The 26,374-nt window shown below is 44.2% G+C and overlaps 1 protein-coding gene across 1 annotated transcript; it reads left to right on the top strand.

Moving 5' to 3' along the window:
- On the top strand, positions 1-25,942 carry B3GNT2 (UDP-GlcNAc:betaGal beta-1,3-N-acetylglucosaminyltransferase 2). The gene is made up of 2 exons (XM_087436686.1): positions 1-226; positions 23,496-25,942. The coding sequence occupies exon 2, from the start codon at positions 23,505-23,507 to the stop codon at positions 24,696-24,698; it is 1,194 nt and encodes a 397-aa protein (XP_087292812.1). The 5' UTR covers positions 1-226; positions 23,496-23,504; the 3' UTR covers positions 24,699-25,942.
- The last annotated feature ends 432 nt before the right edge of the window (positions 25,943-26,374 follow it).

Here is a 26,374-nt window from a genome sequence, read left to right as displayed (position 1 = left end):
GGAGCCGGGAGTGAGGCGCAGCGGCGGTGGCGGCAACAAGTGCCGGAGACTAGCCGAACCCGAGCCATCCCCGCCTCCGGCACCGCCGGGCCGCCCGTTTCGGGCGCAACGCATGGAGCTTGAGCGACGGCGGTCGCCGGGCTGAGCCGCGCCGAGCGGCCGGGACGTGGATGCGGCCGCGATCTCCCGCCCCCGCCCCGCTGAGCAGGAGCTGCTCCCGGACAAGGTAGGGTCGGGTGGGTGTGCACCCCCGCCGCTTCCCTCCCCACGTTCCCCTCCCCCACCTCCCCCGGTCCGCTTTGTTCTCCCCCACCTCTCTGCTCCCCCGCCCGCCCCCCCCGCTCCCCTATCGCCGCCCACAACCCGGTTCCTCTCGGGTTCTGGCTTCGTGTCGGCGCCCCAGCGGAGGAAACCCTCTCGAGGTGGCTTCTGCCGCATTTTGGCGCCCCCCGGACCCTCGTCCTCGCCACCTTCCTTGCCCTAGAGGAAGAAGATAACGAACCCCGCGGCTGCGTGTCTTTTGAACCTCTTGCACCATTCCACACCCACCCTCCCGGCGCCGGGGGACATCCTCCTTCCCCGTTACACCCCAACTTCCGGGGGAGCCCGCGCCGGGTTGATGCAGGCGTTGGGAAGGGGCGTCTGGAGCCGGGCGTCCTCGTCTGGATTGCGCCAGCGTTTTGGGGAGGGGGCCGTGCGTGATTTCGCGCTCTCGCTCGCACCCCACCCTCGCACTGCGCCGTCTCCGGTGCCGCATGGGGAGATCAGGTGTTTTGTGAGCCAGAGAGCTGCCAGCAGCCCCTCCCCACCCTCAGCCGCCTACCACTGCCACCTTCGGGTCCCCAAAGGCTGGTTTCTCCGAAACTTAGGGAGAACCTTTCGCTTTGACCTCTAAAAAAATGTTCCACGCTGCCCGCGTTGAATGATTAACCTGGCGACTTGCCGGAGACCTGGGGAGGGGGAAGGGTGGATGCTGCCGGAGCGCGTCGCGCCGGCCTCTGCGAAACGCCTCTCGAGAAGGGTGGGCGTGGGGGCGCTCGGGGGGAACCCCGCGGGGACTGCGGGCACAGGCGGCCACCCCGGGACTGCAATGAGACCCTTCGGGAGGCAATAAAACCGAATCACCTTAATTTCCAGGCCACGGTATTTTACACTCAGGGCTGGGGAGTCCTAGAACCCACTGTCTTTCCAGCTAGTGAGGAGGAGCAGCGGAGAGACTCCCCGCAAGTGTCACAGCGTGAAAGGTCGTCTCTGAAAATAATAAATACATTTTAAACCTGGGTTGGCGAGGAGGCTTCCTCTCCTGCTTAAAACGTAGAGCTGGTTTGTCTTTGCTACCCTACCTCCCCCCGCCCCCATGGCCTCCCGAGCCTCCCCAACTTCGTAAAACGATAGCTGGACAATTATACCGTATTCTCCGGCCCCTCCCTTTTTGGAGCCTTGCTGTAGATTTCAGATTGCGAAGCCAGTTGGTGAATATGGGCTTCTACTTGTTACAACAAATTCTTCCAGTGTAATTTCGCCTCGAGAGGTGATGGGATGTTTAGAGAGGTGGCGGGCAGGGCCGGTACTGGGACCAGGAGGCCGGGAAACCGAGCCAAGCCGTCCAAGGGCTGTCGAGCCCGGAGCCCAGCCGTCTCATGGGCTCGAGGTCGTCCCCCTGCTGACCTGGCAACTGACCTGGAGGGAGGACAGGGCTGGGCGGTCATTTCTTCCCACTGCCCTAGTTTCCACTTATGTTTCTTTTGAATAGAGGTTATTAAATCTGGTGGAATTTGGGAGAGAGTTATACAGGGTCCCTGTGCTTTTAAACGAGATTAGATTTTAAGACTAGGGAAGAGCAGGAGCCCCATAGAATTCTACTTGAGTAAACCTTTCCCTCCTCCCCAGCCTTTACAAATGTCTTTATCTTTAGATCTGATTGAAATTAATTTTTCAGTTTGGAATACTGCTTTTTCCCTGGCGAGTCTCCCTACAGCAAGAGCTCACTGCTCTTCGTTTAGTTTTTGTGCAAATGGCATGTGTTTGATGAAAGGCCTAATTCTCCCTAGGTTACGAGTTCCCACCCTCAGTGTTCACTGGTCTTGATTCTGCCACTGGTCTTGATTCTGTTCACTGACCTTAGACAAGTTGTTTATTATCTCAGCCTCGTTTTCCGTATCTGGTTTTGAGGATGGTAGTGTCTGCTCTAGAGGATTGTTTTTTAGGACAAAGAGGATGACTTTTGCCCAACTCCTGGCTCTGCATCATGGGAGTTAAGAAGTGCTTAATAAGTGGTGGTCATTGTGTAATGAGTGTAGAACTTCCTCTAGGCATCGCTTCCCCTCACCAAAACAGTAACTGTGTGGGTAATGTTTAGATTAGTCTGGTTGAGGCTGAAATCAGCCATATTTGGCAGATGCAGATGAAGTTTTTAAAATCCAAGAAATGAGGTAATCTTTTGAGGAAAATAAACATATGCTTGTAAAAATTATGAATTGATTTTTTTCCTGAGTGTCTGATGGAGAGCTGAGTATATAGGTGGCTTGTAGTTTTGAAGATTTCCTTGTTTTAAAAAAACCACAATTTAGATTTTTCTAAATCTAAGATACTAAAGTTCTGCTAAACGTAGGAAAGTGGAACTGATAATTCACGTTTGATTTTTCACTATACTGTTTGTTCAAATATGTGGCTTTTTAAAAAAAAAGTTACATTAGGAAATGAATGAGAATCCAAAAAAATTAATCATTTTGCTTTACATGATACGTTCTTGGTATAAAGCTAAGATGTTCTGGATAGAAATGTGGGGGGCTTTTTCAGCTGATGCAGGGATAAGAGAAAAGAGAATCCTTCGTTTCTCAAAGAAACTTTGGACTTTTAAGTGTTAATATTTTCTAGTAATGCTGTTTGTTTTTTGAAAACCGTAATTTAGGGATGCTGACCCAGGGCTGTGAAGCACACTCTGTTCTTAACATACTAGGTCAGTTCTTTTAATTCTGTCTTAACTTGCTTAATAGCCGCAATATTTGACTCGACTTAGTTTTTTTGATGGTCTTATTGGGCAGTTTGTAAGGACTTTTAATTTAATAAATATAAATGGTTACTTTTATAAACATTGTGATTCTTGCAACTGGGATAGTATTTGGTTATGTAAACCATTGCAGCACGCCCAATGGTGGTGCATAAATTACCAATACTGAAAAATTCTCATAAAGGCCTTTTGGTCTTATATGCAAATGCCCAGGGCCTAAAAATCATTTGAATCAATTGCCTGGCGTTTTTGGTGTGTACAGAACGTTAAATCGAATTAAACTGGGCTCTAACAGTTTGAAAGTTGGGCTTCCTGGCTACATAATGGAAAAAGCACGCAGTAAAGATGATAGCACGTACACCCAACAGGTGTGGATCCAGCTGTGCCCCCCCTCCCCCCATGAAATAACTGTTACTAGGTTGTTGCCAAATATATCTCCAAATTGTAGGATGAATAAATTCCTCCCTCTGGAGAGGCAATTACCGTTTGAATAAGGTATGGGTACATGTGGGATAAGGGTTTGAGAGGATTGATGTAATGATTTCATCATTGCCTGCTGGTGATGAAACTTTGCAAGTCTGAACAAAGCTTTGGTGGGAAGAACTTGATACTTGAATGGAGAATTAGTTATTAGAGCATATGTGGCACAATTACTTTACTGCTGGAAAAAGTTAATTGTACAAGTTTTCTATTTGTTACAACTCTGGGTTGAGATTTTGCACTCACTGTGTGTTGCCCCTACTGAGAGTTTTAAGCTCTTTGCGCGTCAGCTTTGTCTTCTTGCCTTTCCTTAATATTTGTAACAAAATTCAAACTTCTTTTGAGAGTTAGCGTTGTTGGTAAAGTTATAGCATATGTCTTGAAATATTTTGTGTGATTTCAGCTTTGGGTATTTCCATGGATGGCTCTACGAACTTTGTTAATGAATTATTTTCTGTGCATCTATAAATATTCCCTTAGAGCAGGGTTTAACATTTTTTTTTATTCTGACGTGGCAACAGAGGGGAAATTCCCTGTAGCCAGGAAATCGAAAGCTTCTACTTTTCCTTCTTGGCTTTTAAACGCAGGTTTATTGTTCCGATGTCTTCACTTTGATGCGATTAGAATGTATGTTGCCTACCAGAATGTTTTTAAAAACTGATTATACAAGGAATCATTTCTAGAGTGTGGCCAGGTTCTGTCCGAGTGGCCGTGTGGTGGTTTAGCGGTTAAGAGCATAAACTTGGAGTTGATCAGTTTTTTTTAACTTTAGGTATAGCATGCAGTAAAGTGTATGAAGTGCTGCTCATGAATGTGTATCTACCCTCTAGAGGGAACCATTTTTCTGACTTGATCATCTTAGATGTGACTTATATCATCCTAGATTGGTTTTGCCTGTTCTTAAACTTCATATAAGTGGAATTATAGAATCATACAGTGTGGAGCCTTTTGTGAAACAGACCTGAATTTGATTTCCACTTTTGCCACTTACTGTGTGACTGTGGTTACTGTGTGACTAAGTTACTTAACCTCTCTGAGCCTCAGTTTCCTCATTTGTGAAATGGGGGAGATAAAGCCCTATCTCAGGTTTGCTAAGAAAATTAATGTGATGATACATCTAAAATCCTAGCACTGTGCCTGACATGCAGTTTCTTTATCCCCCTTTTATTTCTTTAAAAGGGTAGACAACTAAAGCAACTATATCTTCTGTGTTTTTAAATCTTTTATTTTTTATTATTTATTTATTTATTTATTTGGTGAGGAAGATCAGCCCTGAGCTAACATCGGATGCCAATCCTCCTCTTTTTGCTGAGGAAGATTGGCCCTGGGCTAACATCCATGCCCATCTTCCTCCACTTTATATGGGACACCACCACAGCATGGCTTGACAAGGGGCCCAGGATCCGAACCCAGGCCGCCGGCAGCGGAGCCCACGCACTTAACCACTTGCGCCACTGGCCCAGGCCCTCTTCTGTGTTTTAACACGAGATTTCATTATAAAAGTTATGTACGTCTTTTATTGAAAGTTAGAAGCCAGATCTTTGTTGATTCAACACTTTGTTGATGTAGCATTTAGCTTAAATAAGATGTATTATTTGTTAATAGTTGATCTCCTGTTATTTTTTTTTTTTTTTTTTTAAGATTTTATTTATTTATTTTTTCCCCCCAAAGCCCCAGTAGATAGTTGTGTGTCATGGCTGCACATCCTTCTAGCTGCTGCATGTGGGACGCGGCCTCAGCATGGCCGGAGAAGCAGTGCGCCGGTGGGAGCCCGGGATCCGAACTCGGGTCGCCAGCAGTGGAGCGCACTCACTTAACCACCAAGCCACGGGGCCGGCCCTCTCCTGTTATTTTAAATTGACATTTCCTCTGTAAGTCGCGAAGTGACAGTCATTGAAATGTCCCATTTAGAGCTGATTGGTCACCTATGTGATGTGAGCTACGGTGCAGTGATGACAGCTGCTTTACACCCAATCATGAAGCCCATGAAAGAGTTTAGTTGAGATCAGAGGCATCAGTAAGTGCCCAAGACAACATTTACTGCTTTGATTTGTGAAGTAATTATTTCAGGAGTAAAAGCACAGGGCCAGTTGTTAATTGCATGCTTCAGACAAGCCATTTAAAACGTTTTCAACTTTTATAATCTTCCTCTATAAGTGGTATTATATATTCAGTGGTCTCCTCTCTCAAATGTTTTGGTGGATTTTTTGGATACTTTTTATTTTTGGAGCCGTTCTTTAAATGTAACTTGGGTGGTACTTTGACATTCTTTCTAAAAGACCTTTTTCTCATGATGTTTACTTAGGGGAAAAAATCAAGATAGATAAAGGCAAATAAATTTTATTCTACCATCTCTTAACACTGTAACTGATGTTAACTTGGTTTGGCTCCTTCTAGGTGCTTTTCTCTGCATCTGTACACTTCTAGAATGAGCTTAGGCAAAACATATTGCCAACACGTTAGGCAAATTTTGAACAGATTGTGTGGGCATGCCTAGAGATACCTGGCTGAGAGGGGGAGACTTTGATGAAGATCTGGGTTCAAATCCATCCCCACTCTGGTTCCTACTTGTGGCCATACTGTTGTCAGGAGTCCCCAGAGGCTCCATTAGAGGGACCCCTGGCCTCCAGATTACAGAAGCAGAGAGGGAAAACCTGTGCTTGGAAGCTCCCCACCCCTACCCCTGTTAAGACCTCAAGGTGCTGTGTAATGAAATGGGCAGTTTGTTCACTTAGCCAGCGTGCGTTGATTAAGCACTTAGTGTCTGCCTAGCACTATGCTTGGCCCTTCGTGTATTCCTAGATGGGTCAGGCACAGTTCTTGCCCTCAAGGAGTTAGCAGTCTGGTGGAAACTACCCAGGAGCTGATGAAAGAGTGCTCTAGTAGAAGCAGTATTGGGGGCAGTCAGGAAAGCCTTCCTGAGGAAGTGGCGTTTGGGCTTAGCCTTGGTGGATGAATAAATAACTTTTCAGTGGTAGAGGAAGGAGGGCAGAGGCAGTTAGGGGATTGCAGGCTTGTGGCGGTGTGTCAGGGAAACAGCAGGTGACCCCGGGGGTTTGGGGGTCAGGGTGTTCAGGAAGGGGTGATAGGACACAGTGCAGCCTCTGACCATGCAGAGAAGTGGCACTTGATAGTTATGGAGGTCTTGGGGAGCAGGGGGAAGTTCTTGTGGAGATGATGTGGTGACATGTCGTGGTCAGGATTGTGTTTAGGAAGATGAGCTTGAGCCAGAGAGGTGGATGCGAGGCAGGTGTGATCATGGGCCTGGGTTGTTTTACAGTCTCCTAATAGGGCTCCCTGCTTCCCATTTGCCCCACAACAGTCTAGGTATTCTCAGAAGGAAGCCAGAGGAATCTTTAAAAACTGAAAATATTGTACACACTTTTCTACTCAGAATCCTCCAGTAGCTCCTAGTCTCCCTCAGAGTGAAGCCAAAGTTCTTATGTCGCCTACCAGGTCCTTGGCTCAAATCACGGCAGCCACACTGGCCTCTGAGCTATCTTGCCTCCGGGCTTTGCACTGGCTGTTCCCTCTCCCTGGAATTGTCCTGCCCTCCTCCCCCTACCTTCTCTCTGAGGAGAGAGGCTTTCTCTGACCATCCTTATCCTTTTCGCTTGTACTGTGCTTTATATTTTGTCTAAGTGCTTATCAACCTTATAATAATGGACCATATAACTTTATTCTTCGTTTGTTTTAAATGCTGCTCAGTTTAAAGTAGGTGTGTGATACCTGTTGAATTAGGTCACTTCATCACTCTTGCTGGGGGAAAACTGAGGGCCCACGCTAGCCAGGGATGGTACAGGATTAAAGTGTGTATGTGTATGATTTATTTGAAAGGGAGTGAAAGATAAAAAGACTCTCGTGGTGGGTGGGGTGGGATTTGGAAACCAACTCAGGGAGGTGTGAAGGAGGTGAGCTACAGATAGGGTACACTGGGGTGTTTTTTAACATTCAGGACATTGGAGACTGTAGTGGTGTCTAAGAGGGTCCAGGGGATAGGAGTGTGGGGTGAGGGAAGACCCAGCAATAGGCTTGAGCCCAGAACTGTGGAGAGCGCCTGTTGAGGGGCTGGCGCCAGGAGCAAAGGCTGCCAAGATGTGAGAGAACCAGGAAGAGAATCAGGGTTAGGGGGTGGTCTTGAGCTTGAGATGAAAGAAAAGTCGTGGCCTGCAGTGTTAGGTGCCCTGGGAAGTCAGAGAGGCTGAGGACTGAAAATTCTAGAGAATGAAGGGGATTGGGAAGGTCAAGGCATGACAAAAGGTTATGACAAGCAATGGAACCTTTTCAAGAAGTTGGTGGAGAAGGAAAAGAGTTACCTGTGCCTGGAGCCACTGGAGAGGAGGGAGAGCTTTGAGGTGGAGGAGAAAGTGGAGATGGCCCTTCATACAGGACCCCAGGGGAGCAGCAAGGGCTGTCACGGGACTGTGGTCTTGTGGGGGCTGGGGAGTGACTTACTGAAAAGAGGAGACTGGTCCATGTGGAGAACTTGAAGTAGATTTTGGTCTCAGAGCTGAAATCAAATATCTTTGTAACTATGGCAACCACCTTAGCTTCTGTTCCCTCCCCCAACCCTTCAAAAAACAGGAAAAAACCTGCACAGCCAACCTCACATGTTGATTGTTTGAATTCAGTGCAACTGTGAATGTGAAAGTGTTAACACTCCTGTAAGGTTATTTCTATGGACAAACTTGCTAAGGCTTATAATTTGTGCTTCAGAATTTTGTTATTTATTTTCTTTGAAAAGCACTTAACATTCAAATGCTTCTGTGAAGTGATTCTTTTTTGAGTCCTAATCAGGGAGTAACACAATTGTATTTATTTATTTATTTATTTTTAAAGATTTTATTTATTTATTTTTTCCCCCCAAAGCCCCAGTAGATAGTTGTGTGTCACAGCTGCACATCCTTCTAGTTGCTGTATGTGGGACGCGGCCTCAGCATGGCCAGAGAAGCAGCGCGTCGGTGCGCGCCTGGGATCCGAACCCGGGCCGCCAGCAGCGGAGCTCTCTCACTTAACCACCAAGCCACGGGGCCGGCCCCACAATTGTATTTAAAAAAAAAAAAAAAAAACCCAAAAAACTTTCAAGTCTGGCTTTAGATTCTTCAGTGGGAAACCTGGTGATGGTTTTAGAAGCAAATATATTTGTCTAGCATTGAAAGAGTCAAAGTGGGTTTGTTACAAATACCGTTCTTTCTAAATATTTAACATTTGGAACTAATGAAATATATTTTACATTTATTATTTTATGGCTGAATTTGACGCTTGTTTATAAGGAACTTATGTAGCTTTTATTCTTTGTGTAAATGAGATGCAGCACTTTTCTTTTCTCTTCACCACATAAGGAATTATTTTCTTTAAATGAACTTAAAATATCTCTCATGAATACTCCTATTTTTAACTGAATGTTTCTCTCTCCTGAATTTTTTTTCCTCAAGGTTCTAATGGATCCTCTTAAAAAAAAAAACAACTCATAATGGAAATTTTCAAACAAATACAGATACAGAGTGATATAAGGAAGCCTCAGGTGTCCATCACTGGTGTCAGCATGATGGCCTCTCTTTTTTCGTCCCTACCCCATGCATGACTGGGAAGCTGTGTGGGCACCACCCAGAGTGGGTCCCACACGGGACCTCCGGGTGTGGGAGTCATCAGTGTGGAGATAATAGAAGCTGTGGGAGGGATTGGACCCCTAGGAGGAGGAGGAGTGGGTAGAGGGAGACACGGGGATTATAGTCCCTGATGTTTCCAAGTAGGTGAGAGCCTACGACCTATGAAGGTGACATTCACAGACATACTTAAAATTAGATGATTTAAACTGCCTGTAAAAGAGGCCCAATTTCTAAGCTGCTCAGTAGTGTGCCCATATATTGAGCAAACAACATGTTCTCTTTTATTTTGGCAACATAAATTTTTCTTGGCAGGTGGCTAGAGAAAGTGATGTTACTATTTCATGTCTTTAAATATGTAGACATAGTCTTGATTGAACAGCTCCCCCCTTAGTGGAACATTAGGATAAAAGACCAAAATGTCACTGTTTTGAGGATCTGTATTTTAAATCCATAGGGTTTATTTTGATATTACAAAAAAAAAAAAAACTTGGAAACAACAATTCTCAAGCACCTATATTGAAATTGGACAACATTTGGGAAAGGGAGAAGAGGCAGGAAAGAAATCTGGGAGATGGGAGCTGGGGAAGAGAGGGAGCCATTTTCCTTATTTGGTACCCTGTTCTGAAGTTGCCACCCCAGGGTCACTTGTCACTGGAAAGGCTGTCTTCTGGGAGGAGACTGGTCCCTGACTCTGGAGAGGAGGTGGCATCCCAGGGGGAGCCCAGTTTAATTGGATACTTAGTATGAGTGAGGAACAGTGCCTGGCGCTCAGCGGTCACAGCCCCTGTAGGGTGGGGCGTCTCCGTCTGCTTCCCTCGGGGTTGAGGAGAGTGGGATCTCAGCTCACCTGAACCATGGGCTGGGAAGCATTGCTGGGGATGGGGGTGGGTTCCAGGTAACTAGCTCTTGGTACTCCTTTTGAGAGGCTCCAGTTTTGGGGGAATCCCAAGTGCCAGGAAGGGGGATTAAATACAATGCACTGAGGGAATCGAGGATGTCCTCGTGGAAGATGAGGCAGTGGGATTTGAACCTGGGTCTTCAAGGATAGGGGTAGGATTGAGAAGCAAGAGAATGTACATTTCAGGCTGGGAGAAGCCAGCATGAGCAAAGGCATGGGTAGCGAGGACAGTAGTTGCTCTTAAGGGGTGCTAGTGCACAGAGGCCTCTAGGAGGGGATTTGGTGAGGGTGGCATACCTGGATCTAGGGTCAGGTCTTTGTGAGAACGCTTAATGAGAATGGAGATGCCTGCCTCCCCTCCACCCTGGCCGTGCCAACTGTGAAGCTCCATGCCTGTCTTCAAGTTTGGCAGCAGCTAGGATGGACTTGCAGGCTGGGAACGGCCCGTCTGGGTTCTCAGTTCCTGCCCCCTCCACTCTCCTCTTGGGAACCAGGGACAAGTTTCTGGAAGCAGTTCACTTTATCTGTAAAATGAGGATACCTCAGTAACCACTTCGCAGGTCTGTGTATCCAGCTGGGCCCTTGGCATGCTTCCCGGCACAAGGACAAGCCCTTGGCGAATGGGTGGGGCTGGTGTGCAGTTCTTAATTTGTCTTGTTATAAGGAGTGTCCTTGGTATGTCCACCCCATTTCTTCATTCTTGTTTTTTTCCCCTTCCCCTAAGGTGTCAGACCTGTTGATTCCTTTTATTTTAATACAACATTGTTTAAATCTCTGCACAACTTTCTGTGATTTTCATGGGTATTTTTAGAAGGGTGAGTCAGGCAGTTATCTCAAGGCTGTTTCTCTAAAAGACTCCAAAAGGGTAAGTCAGGATTCCTGGAGCCCTACCATGGCTAGAACCTTAGGCTCCTTGGTGTCCCCTTCACGTGACCAAGGGCAAGTACTCTTTAAGAAAACGTGTCACTCAAAACCTTCATCCTAACAGCTAAGAAATTGAGACTTTCCAAGACAATTTATTAAATTATTTAAACACAGTGGATTTCGTTTGTATTAATTAAAATATTTGTTAAAGTTACAAAGGAAGGTTGTGGGGGTTTTTTTGTTTGTTTTTTGGTGAGGCAGATAGGCCCTGAGCTAACATCCAATGCCAGTCTTCTTTTTTTTTTTTGCTGAGGAAGATTAGCCCCGAGCTAACATCTGTGCCCATCTTCCCCTATTTTGTGTATGGGATGCCGCCACAGCATGGGTTGATGAGCGGTGCATAGGTCTGAGCTGGTGATCCGAACTTGTGAACCCTGGGCCACTGAAGAGGAGCTTGTGAAGTTAACCACTACGCCACCGGGCTGGCCCTAAGGAAGGCTTTTTTTTTTTTTTTAAAAGATTTATTTATTTATTTATTTTTGTGAGGAAGATCAGCCCTGAGCTAACATCATGCTAATCCTCCTCTTTTTGCTGAGAAAGACCGGCTCTGAGCTAACACCTATTGCCAATCCTCCTCCTTTTTTTTTTCCCCAAAGTCCCAGAAGATAGTTGTATGTCATAGTTGCACATCCTTCTAGTTGCTGTATGTGGGACGCGGCCTCAGCATGGCCGGAGAGGCGGTGCGTCGGTGCGCGCCCGGGATCCGAACCCGGGCTGCCAGCAGCGGAGCACGTGCACTTAACCGCTAAGCCACGGGGCTGGCCCAGGAAGGCTATTTTTAATATGCCAAATGCAGTCCTAACTTGCAGCATATTCAAACAATATTTTCCTGATTTTGTGAGGTTATATTTTTATTTTGGAAAGGAGGCAAATGGAAACTTCTGTTTTGCAGGAAACTGATGGAGATGCTCTCAAACTCTACATTTCATGGGGACAAGAATTGCCAAATATAATTTAATAGAATTGGGCAGGGCACTGGTTGTTTTGAGAGAGCTTGTCTGTAGGGTACCTGTTGGAAGAGACGTAGATGATTATGCCAGGGAAAAGGGCAGATTGAATTGGCTGCCTAGTGCTTAACATTAAAGTGATTGTTTTAAAATCTAAAATGCCTACTTCTGTTTGTGATCACTTATCACAACCCATGGAATTAAGAGGTGGGGAATGATGTAATTTTGAGAGTCGATCTTAAAACTTTGAGGAGAGTCAACTTTTAATTTTGTTAATTAGTCTTTAATTGAATTTTTCACGGATTTTACTATGTAAAATGACAGTAATCTCTTTTCCAATACCTATATGAAAATATTCTTTCTTAATGGATTTCACCAGCTTTTCTGTGTATAGACACATGTGTTTGTAGACGCAAGTAGCTCACATAGCAGACACCAAATTACCTCCTCCCTTCCCATCTTTGTACACCTTATTTCCAGAAGCATTAATGCAAGCTCAGTTTAATAACTTAGTTTACATAATGGAATTCTGCTTTTATTTAGTCCAGTACTGTAATTTATGTTTCTGTGTTTTCACTAGTTTTTAATTGCCTTCTTCGTCTCCTTCCCCCATCCTTTGGGCCTATGTTTGTTTACTGATTTATTTAATCATGTGAGACTGTTTCCTGAGAGATGTTTTTAGGTGAGGTACTGCATTTAGATGACACCAGGTAATGCTGTCCTGGTGTATGAGGGGTGAGACGTTGAGGAGAAAGCACCAAAATTGGAAAAGGCTTATGAAGAGGAGTGGCCGGGACTGGCAAATAGATAGCCAGAGGCCAGGGAGGGTACTCTGAAGCAGGGAGGGGGGGCTGGAAATGTAGGGCTTGTGTGTGAAATTATTCAGCAGTGATTTGTGTAGAGCAGTGTTGAAGACTCTTGATCAAAAAGATCAAAAATTCTCCTTGACTTAGCCCTTGTTTCTTTACTGCCCCTGCCCTTTTATGTCCTTCTTGTCCTCACGTTCATTGACTGAGTGTCAGTAAATTGGGTGACAGACGCTAGAGATACAGAAGTGAATATGGCCCAGCCCCCCCTGAAGCTCACACCTTCCTGTGAAGGTGTTAGATATGTGTGATAAGTCAGATAGGTGTTGTAACAGCAAGGGGAAGTAGTAAAAACACAGCCCGTGGGAGGGATCAGAGAAGGGCCACAGGAGGTGGTACTGGGGCAGTTGACCTTCTTGTTATTTACATTGATGGCCCAGAATGGAAGCTGTAGACTATGAGAATAAGACTTTGTCACTAATGATAATTCTCACCGTCCTGGTTCTCCTCCCTGTGTCCTGGTTCTCTTCCCTACGGGTGACCTTAGGGAAGACTGTGCCTCCGTGTCCTCTTCCTGTAAATGAGGTGGTTGGAGTAGATGAGCTATAAGGCCCTGGAAAAGAAATTCTTGTAGCTTCTTTTTTGGTAATGAAATTGGGGTATGATCTGTGTGTACAATGCTTGTGCATGTTATGGAGAAAACAAGTAAAAGGGTGAGACGGTACAGTTTGTGGCCAACACTTGTTCTTCAGTCACCTTTTCTGACACAGCTGGTGTCCTTTCCTCTCAGAGCCAGGAGAGCTGGGCTCTATGCCAGCTCTGCACTGACCTGTGGCAGATTAGAGGACTGTGTGGGGGTTCCCTTCACCTCGGGCTGTGGTGCCAGAGGGGAGGGGAATGAAAGGGCAGCATTTTCTCTTTGTCAACAGCTCTAACAAAAGGGTTTGCCTAGATGGGTGTGTGTTTTGGCCGGTTTAAGCCCCTGCCAATCTCTCATTCTCATCCATGCTAGGTATGAATGAATACCTAGCACACATCTGCAGGGACGTCCCCCTTGGTAGGGAAGGTGCCTGCCTTGCCAGACCAGGACTTCTGAGCACCTGAAACCAGTGAAGAGTACCCAGCTGGCGATTTTGTCTACATTATTCCTTTCTCATACTGATTAAAAAAAAACTCAACCCCCTGGCTTTCCTTGGAATTGTTTATATCTTCTGGGTATCCACAAATGCACCTTTATTTGGGGATTCTTGAAATCCTCTTTGAGCGACAGCGTTGCACGCAGAGAGTGTAAGAGGTTAGACTTGGGGTCGGGTCCAGGGTCCAAGTGCTGGCTCCACCGGATTAGCTCTGTGACCTCAGATGGATTGCTTCACATTTTTGAGCTTGTTGTGAAGATTAAAAGGGATGAGAACATCCTGACAGAAAAATGGGCAAAGGGCACAAGGAGTAGGAAAACCAGGGAGGACGCATATGAAAAGATGGTGTTAATTAAAACAGGGAGATGTCTTTTTTTTGTGAAGATTAGAAAGAAGGACAGTGTCCACCGTCTGTGTGGATAGCTCTTTGCTCTTGGGTTACAGTGAGAGGATGGATCTCACTGTGGGAGGATGGAAGGGGAGAGGAATAATTTGATTATATTCTAAATGACTTTAAAAATGTGTGTTCTCTGTATTTTTTTCCAAAGGAAATCGTAAGACAATGAAAAAAGACATACATATGAGGCTGTTCATCAGTTTTGTTTCGATTCTAGGGAAAATCAGAAAGAATTCATGAGTTAGGGGTTGGTAAGCCAGACCAGATACCTGCATTCTGTCAGGTGCATTAGAGATCGGATGATAGAAGACAAACTTCTCAGATAGATCACACTCTCCTCCCGCTGTGAACTGAATCTGCTTTACAGAAATTAAACCTCAGCGAACACAAAAGCCATCTATATTTGTAATCAACATGGACATCCAATTTGGAGTTCTTCGTTTTTCTCTTATTTCGTATTCCTGTGTCATTTACTCACCTGGAAGCATTGCTGAATCCCACACACGGGGCGTTTTCTTTTCTTCTCCTCTCCTCTCCTCCCCGCCCCCCCTTGCAGCACCCTGGCTCCCTGTGAGTGTGTGTGCCTCCCTCTGCACCCTCATTCCCTTTGCACGTCCACCTAGCAGTCTTGGTTCACCGGCATCCGCAAGGTTTGTTTCCTGTAGGCCTCCTGATGGGGACACTGTGTTTCAGCCTTTGTGCCTGCAGTGTTGCCTGAGTCCCTCTGCCTGCAAGCCTGTCTACCCTCCAGCCTTGCTTGCCTGCACCCCAAAGGGTTGTTCCTGCTTTCCTGGTGACTGGACCATCTCTGGCTTGGGCACCCTGGAACTTTTCTGCTGTCCATATCTTCTTCAACAAGCTCTGCACCCCTCTTCCACATTTGTCCTTTTTCAGATACTTTTCATCTGCCACAGGGCACCCTATAAAGTTCTATTCCATCTTTATAGTTCCTCAGTTATCGTATTCTTTATATTAAACTTCCCCTGCTTAAATTACTCTGTGGTTTCTGCCTCCTGGTTGGACCCAGACTGAAATACATCCGTTGTAACCCAGTCAACTAAACAGAAGGATGAATCTTCTAGGGATTTCTCTGAGGGCTCATTGAGAGCCTGCCAGACTATACTTGTTCGTACATAGGTCCTGGAGCTTGGAGTGGAAGCATTTACCAAGCCACAGCCATGTACAGGCTCTTAACAAGGGCTTCCAAAAACATGTTGAGCTCCCCAGGAAGTGACTACCTGCGTTGCATTGAGGCATTTCTTTTCTAAAATGATTTCCCCCACTATGTAAGAGATGCCCCCAAGTTTTAAGTTTATGCTAGGGGCCTGCCTTCCTTTAAGCACGTTTACTCTGTCCCTCTATTGTTATGGCCTTAGTGGGAGTTACAGTTTCTGGAGGCCCTCCCCTCACCGAAGGAGGGATGGAGCTCTCACCTGGAAGCATTGCTGAATCCCACACACCGGGCGTGCTCAGTCAAAGCTCGCCCACGTGGATGCTGCCTTTGGTGGATCTGGGGCTGTTTGTGGAAGTGAGGGGCTGGGCTGTGCTTCCCACCTCAGTTTCTCTCTTCAGATCTTGCCCCTACCCTCCCAGGTCTAATATGGACTCATTACTTCTGAAACTCTTATCTCACCTAGCTCTAGAAAATCCTTTAAATTTTTTCTATTATACTTTAGTGCTTAAAAAAGTGAGAGATTTATATAAATACATGTCTTTTACCAGCACACATATAAGTGATTTTCCAGTGTCATCTCTTTGCAGAAAGGGTGTGTATATTAATCCAGTTTCTACTGAACACCTCATTGTGTTCACTGAACTTGACTGGATGACCAAAATATCTGTTCATTCAGCAAATGCCAGATGACTCTCAGGTGCCACGTACTGGGGTAACGTGGCACACTGTGAAGACCTTGATCGTGGAAGATGCCCAGGTGCAGGCCAACTTGACCAGGAGTGGATATTCTAACTCCCGGGAGGTGGGTGCTTCAGCCAGGAGGTGACACTTGAGCTAATTTGGAAGCAGTAGAAACTCTCCAGGAAGGCATAGCAGAAGGAAGGCCCTTTGCAGGTGGCAGAGAGAAGCTGGGATTTGTGGAACATAAACATGTTTGCTATAGTTAGAGGTAAAAGTGTTACGGAGTGTGCACCCAGCTGCCTGGGAAGTTGATCCATTGCAGATGGGGGCCCGGGAAGAGGGACTCCACAAGGCATTTAGAAGCTAATAACTGGAGTTAGCTGGATTGACTTGTGATCCTCCTTTTGGAGGTGAAGCTTAAGGCAGGGGATAGATGGGTTTCTAATAAGAGTAAATTTATAAAAGAAGCAATGAACGTCAAAACTTGAGAAATATGCTGTTGGTTAGTGTTTGTTGGAGGAATCAGAACTTCTGAAGGAGAACTGTTGAATGCCTATTGCATGGTAGACAACAAACTGGTGTGGGAGGTTATATTGTCCTCATTTTACAAATGAGGAAACCAAGGCTCAGAGAGGTCACATAACTTGCCTAAGGTCACACAAGTAGTAGGTAGCATAACCAGGATTTAACTCTGGGCTATCTGACTCCACATGCCAGGCTGACTTTCCAAAGTGAAAATGGATCTGGGACATCTCCACCTCAAACATCTACCAGCCTTCTTTCAGAATTACATCATCTTTACACTGAAGATCTAAAAATCTTGTCAGTTTTAGTACAGGCAGGGGCAAGATGCCCTGTGGGTGGGTAAATTCCCTGTCACCGTTTGTTAAATTTTCTTCTTTCCTTCCCCCTTTTGTGAAAGTTCTTTTCATGTTTATTTGAAGAATGAACTTAGTGATTGATTTTATTTTAAATGATAAATATCATTTGAGGAAGTCAGCCACACTGGGGCTTTGGGGGAATTATAATCAATGGGGACCAGAATATGTCCTGCCAAACACTTTGATGTATAATGTCACCTGTGGGGATGTGTAGGTGAATAGATTCATTATTTGTACTTTTCTATTTATTTATTTATTTTTTGTGAGGAAGATCAGCCCTGAGCTAACATCGGCCAATCCTCCTCTTTTTGCTGAGGAAGACTGGCCCTGGGCTAACATCCATGCCCATCTTCCTCCGCTTTATATGGGACGCCGCCACAGCATGGCCTGACAAGCAGTGCGTCGGTGCTCGCCCGGGGTTCCGACCCGGCGAACCCCAGGCCGCCACAGCGGAGTGCACGCACTTAACCGCTTGCGCCACTGGGCCAGCCCCTGTACTTTTCCCTTTTAATTTGGAACATGAAAGGTACTACTAATGGCTATGAACCACATTCCTTGAATTTAGCTGGTAGTTGTTCCGTGACTTATAGACCAGAAAGCAGAGTCAGAGACATTTTCGCGCATTGTGCCAGCCTCTAGATGAGGTTGTGGGGCAGTTCTGGGCAAGAACGCAGGCCAGGCTTGTAGCTCCTGTTAAGGAACAAGCTCTAGGTGTGGCCAGCTCTTCTGGTCCCACTGAGCTGCTTGACTCACACCCTTATCACCCGGCCGTCTACCTGAGTACTGGGAACTGTTATCTCTCCCAGAACCACTTAGCTGTAAACCGTCCCTGTCTCTGTTTATCTGAGCAGAACCTAGATAGAAAGGGCTGGCAAGGGCTGGGCAACAGATGGGAGCAGCCTGGGAGGAAAGGATTTAGGAAAGCCACTCTTGCCAGGCTCGTGGAGGGTGGGGGACAGCAGGGGGACAGGCAGAATGATGTACAAGTTCTCCGAAGAGTAAACATGTTTTCCCCCACCCCAGTGCTGTGGCGGTGGCTTGGGGTCTTTCTCTCTCGGAGGATTTGTGTGTCCAGTTTGTGCAGGAAGCAGGACCCCTGGACACTGGGGCCACTAGCTCAGACTCCTGTGTTTGAATCAGGAGCTTGGATTTCCAGCCTCTTTGCCTCAGCCTGACTGGATGGGGTGGCTGTTCCCTTTATTTCATGATTACAAAAAGGTCCTGCCTTTCTTTTATCCTTAACCTTGGTACTGGGGGGAGAGGGTAGGGCAGTCTCAGGCACAGGTTTTGGGTCAGGCCTCGGTGTGGTTGCTGGCTCTGTCCCTGACTAGCTATTGGGGGCCACCTACCTAACTTGCCCAAGCCCCTCAGGTGGGCGTTGTCAATCCCTGACTCCGTTTTGTGAGAATGAGTCCTCATGGCTGTTGATGGCCATATTAAAATGTCTTCTGGCCAGAACTTTGCATCAGTGTTTATAGGGCTTTCAGAACTGGGGGGAACCTTTTAGGATCATCCACTTCAGTGGTTCCCAGTCTAGTGTCCACGAATGAAACATTGGGATTGTTTGGATTGTGTATTAGGAAGCAAAATGAGGTGTGTGAGGTGTTTTACCCAGAGCTTGGCCTGTAGAGTAATTATTCAATAAATGTGTTACTTATGATACCACCCTGCCTTCCAGATGTGACTTTGATTCATGGTAGTTTTATGGGTTAAAATGTATAAATATAAAGCTTTAAAATGTTTAATAAATTTTTAAGAAGATTAACCATTGAAAATAAGGCTAGCGTCCCTTTAGTTCCTTTAGTGATAACCCGAGCGGCAGCATTCACTTGCATCACGGTGTAAAACTCAAACTCTGGAGCTGAACTGCGTGGGTTTGAATCCTGGCTCTGCCATTTACCACCTGTGTGACCTTGGGCGAGTTAAATCACCTCTCTGAGTATCTGCCCCCTGGGATTGCTGGTGCCTGAGAGGTACCTAAGTATTTATTAAAATAAAGCATGGGCCGGCCCGGTGGCTTAGCGGTTAAGTGCACGCGCTCCGCTGCTGGCGGCCCGGGTTCGGATCCCGGGCGTGCACCGACGCACCGCTTCTCCGGCCATGCTGAGGCCGCGTCCCACATACAGCAACTAGAGGGATGTACAGCTATGACATACAACTATCTGCTGGGGCTTTGGGGGGAAAAAATAAATAAATAAAATCTTTAAAAAAAAAAAAAAAAAATAAAATAAAATAAAATAAAGCAGATGTGTTCATATTTTACTATTATTTTTAGGAGTCTTTTCTAATAGATGGCTTCAGGCAAACAGCATGGGCCCAAGGAAAGGCGTGCAGGCGATCTAGGGATGGGCGTCGGGAGGGAGCCTCTGCTGAGCGCCGCGGGGTCCAGTACAGTGATGGAGTGTGGGACTGGGAGACAATGACACAGGCTAGGACGTGGGCTGCAGAAACGAGAACCCAGCATCAGGAATTTTGTGTGATTTGCTCCCTACCCCCATCCCAGGCAGATGTGTGCGGTAGAGGCTGTTCAGTTCAAGGGGAGACATGGTGTCGCAGCATTAAAGAATATTAAAATAGCCTATAATCCTAGCCCCCTTATTAAGCCAGTTTTGTCTTGGATATTTTATCTGGATTTTCACATAGTTTAAGCATATCATCTGTACTGTTTTGTAATCCGTTTTCAGCTAACAAATATATTTTTCATGTCTCTGCCTTTTGTGTCTCTAAATCTTGCAAAATAAAGAAGGAAGTTGTTTTTCGTTAAACAAACAAAATCAACTGAAGCATTTGGGAAATTTCAAAACCGTTCAGTCCCTGTTAGGGAGACTTTACTCCTAAGCACAAGGTAAAAGGCTAAGGTGGTTCCTTTTTTTGCCTATGAGATTTCCTCCTATTTCTGTTAGAGTGAGAATTCTATGTTTCACAGTGAGGGTTATATAACTTCTACCTCAGCTTTGGGATAAGTTTTCTTACTCAAATTCTTTTTAAGCAATATAACTTCCTGCTCAAGAAAGGACACGGAACTGGTTTTATGTCTGCAATAGGAATATTTAGTCAGATATTCAGAGAGCTTTTTCCCACAGATATTTTTATAGGGGGTCACTGTTTTATTCTCCTTTCCATAAACTTTGGTTTGTTGTAAGAGTCGGCCAGAAGCAGAGTTCTCATGTGAGGGACTGTGCCCAGGTCGCAAATGAAAGATGACATTTAAACTTGATGGAGATGTATAATTGAGAATCTTGGTTTTCCCACCCTTCCTTCTCAGGTTGGTTTGGAAGAAATGCCCTTCAGCAAGTAGTGGTAAGAGTTAACCCAACCTGTGTGTTGGGGAGTTTGGACAAGGAAGAGGGGCTGGGAGGTTCTAGGTGCTCCTGTTTTCCTTTCTCTGGAGAGTCTTGGGAATGATCATATGTGCCATCATGACCCCGTGCATTGGGTCTTTTCAGTCTTGAGCCAGCACTTGAGACTTTGCTGTTGACCTGGACAAGTTACAAGAATGTGGCCATGCCTTGAAGAAAAGGGAGATCCAAAGAGCCCTGGATTGGGAGCCAGAAGGCTGTGTCACCTCAGCCTTGTCACTTAACTCTTATGTCACATTTAGGCAGCTTAATTAACTCCCTCCAAGCCTCCATTTCTCGCTGGTAAAGTGCTATCCTCTCAGCTTCCCTTAGGGAGTGCAAATGAGAAATGGGCAGGAAAATGCTCTGCAGACTGGAATCTGTGAGCAAACTTAAGATGAGGATAATGTTCCTTTGAAAGCCACAAAGCCCGGTCTTGGGCAAGGTGATGAGAGGTCTTGATCATGGAAATAGAAGCCTGAATCACAGTGGATGAAGTTGGAAATCTTGGCCCGGGTCAGCAAGCCTAGTATATTCCTCAGAGTATCCCCAAAAGGAGGATTAGTGCTTTTGTGAAACTTCAGGCCGTCACTTCAGACGGTTCTGGCTGGATTCCAGATATCCATATAGCCCTGCCCCATAAACTGGATGCATAACCGGCTCATTTATCTGGAATCATCTCACGTACTATTCACCCTGAATCTTTTCCTAGGAAAATTAACTTAGAGGTTCACAACCTACTATATAAAGTACTGTGCTTCCCTTTTCTCTTCCTTAAGCTGTCCTCTTTTATTCTAGAAATTTCAGGGATAGTCTCCTGATGTCCATATTCCTTTCCTGAGTTGAAAATTTCTGCCAAATCGTTAGCTGTTCCCAGTGTGTGCTGTTTTTTTCCTGAGCACCCTTCCAAATCTTTTTCCTCATTGTAGTGTTTCTCCGTTTACCCTCACGCTTTTCCTGGTTGCCCTTCTTTCAGCCTGTTCACGTGAAGGGCCCAAGACCTAGAGATCAGAGATCCTGGGTCAAGTGCTACTTTAGCTTTAAGAGCGTTATCCCAGTTTAGAGAGAATTGTTTGTTTTTGAGAAGTGTTTTATTTCAAATCTGGAAGCCAAAAAAAAGAAAAGCTTTAAACTATGATTTATTTTCTAAAAAGATGATTCCTTAACTGTATGCCATGCAAATACTTGTAAGTGTCCATTTGAGCTCTCTGGTGCTTGCAAGGCCATAGCAAAGAGGATTAGGTTGCCGAAGATGTGCTGGACTCAGACCTTCAGTTTGCTCATAGGTTTGCCCTAAAGCTTATTTGAAAGGAGCTGACCTAACGAGGGTGTGGATCCTAGACTCAGGTGTGGACGTTTCGAATTATTCAGGTTGTGTGTGACTTGGGGCCCTTTAAAACTGTAATTAAGGAGTAAGAAATGTCTTGTGGTTTTTTACTACCTTCTTTGGAGGAAGTTTAAGAAGGCCGTTTCTTGGTAGCTCTGTGGTGGGATTCTTGAGGGGTGGAGGTGGGTAGTGGTTGAGAAGTGAGGGGAGAAATGAGGTGGCAGTGGGAGGCTGCTTACTTGGATGAGCTGAGGCACCCACATAACTTTATCATCTGCCATGTTCTCTAGACTTGGAAAGGCTTTGGGGGAGTGGGAGTGTGGGGTAGGGGCTGGTCTTTTGAAAACAGCTTTTACTTAGATGTCCATAACTGAAGCTATTTAGCAGTGGTAAATACGAGCAACTAGGTTAGGATCTACTAGACAGATTTTAAGACACAAAATAGCTTGTGAATTCCTAGTGATCTAATCTGGGCTATACAACACGTAATAATTTCACAGCATTCTAAGCATGACAAATACTTCTACTTTGGGACAATTTGTTAGAACCCAGAGAACTTAAAAATCCTCTTATATTAAAAAAAAAGTAAACGTCACCCTTGATTAAAAAAATCACACAGCTTTGTTCTAGAGATAGGAGAAGAGCGGCTACCATTTGAATGGTGGCCTTGGAACCCCATTGCCTTGGCTGAGATTCCAGCTCTGCCCTTAACACGGTTACATCTTTAAATCTCCCCTTCAGGTATGAAAGGGAATAAAAATGCAGTACCTACCTCATAGGCTCACTGTATCAAATAAGATAAAGCATAGCGCCTGGGACACAATACTTTGGGATTCTTTTCTAAGGATAAATTCTCAGGTCAGAATTAACCTGATAAGAAAACTGTTTACAGTGTATTGCCACTCCACTTTTTTGGATTGTCTTTTAATGTCAAGCTTATCTAAATGGTTGTTCTTCTGTAGGTCATCCATCTCAATAGTGTCAGCACTCTGGAGTTAAATCCTCAGCAAACTGTTTCATTACTCTTTCTTTGTTCTTCTGTTGCCCACAGCCTGAAATCTATTCTTGGCCTTTGATATTTCACTGAAATGTGATTTTCATTTCTTTTTTCCTTTCTGCTATAAATGGCAGGGATCTTAACTATACAAATTGAATTTTGACAAATGTATACACCCATGAAACCCTCATCTAGATTGACATATGTAGTACATTTCTATATCCTAGAAAGTTCCCTCCTGCCTGTCTCCAGTCAAAACCTAACATAAATGGAATTTGAGGTCTTTCACTCACAATATCCTGTTGTTGCCAGTAGCAGTAGTTCTACTTTTTATGCTGCGGGTTATTCCATTGTATGAATACACCAGGATTTGGTAATCTATTCTTCTGTTGATGATATTTGGGGTGTTCTCAGTTTTTGGCTATTAGGATAAAGCTAGTATGAGTCTTTTCATTTTATCTCTCTGAACACTCACTATGGTTAAGTCCTTGTAAGCAAGGAAGTTGAACACCTGTGAGATTATTTAGTAAATGCATATCTCTGCCCTTGGGTGTCTAAAACAGCCACAGTGTTATCAGTCAGTTATGTACGGCTTGCTATGGGCCCAGCCACTGTTGTCAAAGCTTTACAAACAAAATCACATAGCCCTCACAACCATCCTATGAAGTGAGTTATTATTATCCCCATTTTATAGATGGAGAAGGTGAGACATCGGTTTTACAACTTGCCTAAAGTCACAGAGCTAGAATGGTAAGGCCGTGATTTGAACCTAGGCAGTGCAAGTCTAGAATCTGTGCTCTAAACCACTGTTCTGGGAGAGATAAAGACGTGTGAGCAAATGCAAATTAATAATTACCTAATTAATACAATGCTCCTCCCTTTTATTCCAGATATGAGAAATGAGTGTTGGACGTCGAAGAATAAAGTTGTTGGGTATCCTCATGATGTTAAATGTCTTCATTTATTTGATTGTGGAAGTCTCCAAAAGCAGTAACCAAGAAAAAAATGGAAAGGGGGAAGTAATAATACCCAAAGAAAAGTTCTGGAAGATATCTGAACCTCCTGCAGCATATTGGAACAGAGAACAAGAAAAGCTGAACAGGCGGTACAATCCCATTTTGAACATGTTGACCAACCAGACAGGGGAAGTATACGGGTTTTCCAATATAAGCCATCTGAATTATTGTGAACCTGACCTGAGGGTCACGTCAGTAGTTTCAGGCTTCAACAATTTGCCTGACAGATTTAAAGACTTTCTGCTGTATTTGAGGTGTCGAAATTATTCACTGCTTATAGATCAACCGGATAAATGTGCAAAGAAACCCTTCTTATTGCTGGCAATTAAGTCCCTCACTTCACATTTTGCTAGAAGGCAAGCAATTCGGGAATCTTGGGGCAGAGAAACCAATGTGGCAAACCAAACAGTGGTGCGAGTCTTTTTACTGGGCCAGACCCCCCCAGAGGACAACCATCCCGACCTTTCAGACATGCTGAAATTTGAGAGTGAGAAGCACCAAGACATTCTTATGTGGAACTACAGGGACACTTTCTTCAACTTGTCTCTGAAAGAAGTGCTCTTTCTCAGGTGGGTGAGCACTTCCTGCCCAAATGCCGAGTTTGTCTTCAAGGGTGATGATGATGTTTTTGTGAATACACATCACATCCTGAATTACTTGAATAGCTTGTCCAAGAACAAAGCCAAAGATTTGTTTATAGGTGATGTGATCCACAATGCTGGACCTCATCGGGATAAGAAACTGAAGTACTACATCCCAGAAGTTGTTTACACTGGTGTCTACCCGCCTTATGCGGGGGGAGGTGGATTCCTCTACTCCGGCCATCTGGCCCTGAGGTTGTACAATGTAACTGACCAGGTCCTTCTCTACCCCATTGATGACGTTTATACTGGAATGTGCCTTCAGAAACTTGGCCTCGTTCCGGAGAAACACAAAGGCTTCAAGACATTTGATATAGAAGAGAAGAACAAGAATAACATTTGTTCCTATATAGATTTGATGTTAGTGCATAGCAGAAAACCTCAAGAGATGATTGATATTTGGTCTCGGTTGCAAAATGCTCATTTAAATTGCTAAAATATACACAAACGAAATTTTGCCTAGAAAGACATATCTTGAATAGTTTCCATGTTCTCTCACATTAGGGGTAATTTCTATGTGAAATCATAAAAATTGCCTTTTTAAGTAGTATCCATTTGAGGGCCTTTGAACCCTGCAATGTGGTACTTTCTGAACAAGGAAAGCAGATCATAATTTTTTATGGAGGATATGGCAGGACGATTGGTTCTGATCCTTCCTACTGGCTCAGTGGTCATTATTTTCTAATTTGCTCCCCTTCTCATCTGAAATCATAAGTTTCTGGAATTTGACCGTTTTAAGTTATTTTTGTTTTGCTCTCATGATATTCCTACTTTCCATTATAATGGGTGAATTATCTGCAATTTAGATGTTTATAAACGTGTTGGCTACAAAGACTTTGTTATACGTGATTCAGTGGTTTTTGTGAAATGGAATTATATGTATTTTCATGAAATTTGGATGAATTTTTTAAATTGTCTAGAAAAATTGACTTCTGTCAAATTTTCCTGCCACCCCAACAGCTTTTGTGTGTGTGTGTGTGTGTATGTGTGTGTGTTAATCTAATCAGTTAATTTTGCAAAATGAGAATCACTGTGTCACATTTATCTACTTTATCTTGTAATGGTCTTATGGTTTTAATAAAGAGAAAATTTAACTTTGAAGATTGAATTGACCTTGGCAACCATGTTGTTTTATGATTTTTCAATGTGGACCAGGAAAGCATAATGTAACTTTTGTAAGTGAAAAGATTGAAGTTGCAGACTTTTTCATGTGGTTTATCAGTTTAAAAATTCCATGATTTTATTCTTGCCATGTTTTCACGTTGCTTATACAAAATTACTATTGTGACTAGTGACTGCTTCCCTGTCTCAGTGTAGAAGTGCCTGTGTTTTTATTTATTGTTCAGATCAAAGACCAAAATGTTTTCTTAAATATATTTTGTTTAATATTTTATTTGTATACAGTGTTGTCGGTGATATATTTAACTAGAGCATGGTATTTTAAGTGTCAAGGTGTAATATATGTTAAATAAAGCTAACTGTTATTTTTGAATTTTAAAATTCGTTTTTTTGGGTGGGTATGAAACTAGAGTTGATAAAATTCTCCCAAACTGTTGCTTATGTACACTATCTTGTAACATGCTTTCTTGAAATATTTTTGTGTTCATAGACATGAGAATTCTTACCAGATGTGATACTGGGGACTGTAAGAAGATGGAAATAAAGTCTCTGTATTTTTAATTGTCGTGTGTAATAATCTATGATCTCTTTTTGTTTCCTGTATTTGGTTACATTTTCCCAAAAGAGGCCATTTTTTCCCAGAAACTATTAAGAGTAATATTGAACTATAACTTTGTCTCAATGAGTCATCTATCTTTGCATTTAAAATTCTTGAAAGTGCTTTCCCATTTAGAGTCTTTAAAAAGAAGTATGTATATTTATTTATATTTCCATTTTCAGTGAGCATAAAGAATTTAATTAGAAAATGGAGCAGCATCTTAAAGGCTGTATTATCCTAAGCCATGGCCATTTTGGGGTTTGTATCCACAGTGATGAAATACAGAGGCAGCCTTGACCGCTCAAGTTTCCTTCCTAGACTTGTGTTGAGAAGAAATTGCTAATGTTCAGTTACAAACAGACATTTGATGAAGCTCAAAAAACAAAAGGATTAGT

The sequence above is a fragment of the Ceratotherium simum genome, chromosome 11 (genome assembly GCF_057802395.1).
Source record: "Ceratotherium simum simum isolate JZ-2026a chromosome 11, ASM5780239v1, whole genome shotgun sequence".
Classification (NCBI taxonomy): domain Eukaryota; kingdom Metazoa; phylum Chordata; class Mammalia; order Perissodactyla; family Rhinocerotidae; genus Ceratotherium; species Ceratotherium simum.
The sequence above is the reverse complement of the archived record's forward strand: the minus strand, read 5'-3'. Positions and strand labels throughout refer to the sequence as shown.

Bases quoted from the DNA above. Each gene is read 5' to 3' on its own strand.
- B3GNT2 (XM_087436686.1), top strand. From the start codon at position 23,505: ATGAGTGTTGGACGTCGAAGAATAAAGTTGTTGGGTATCCTCATGATG.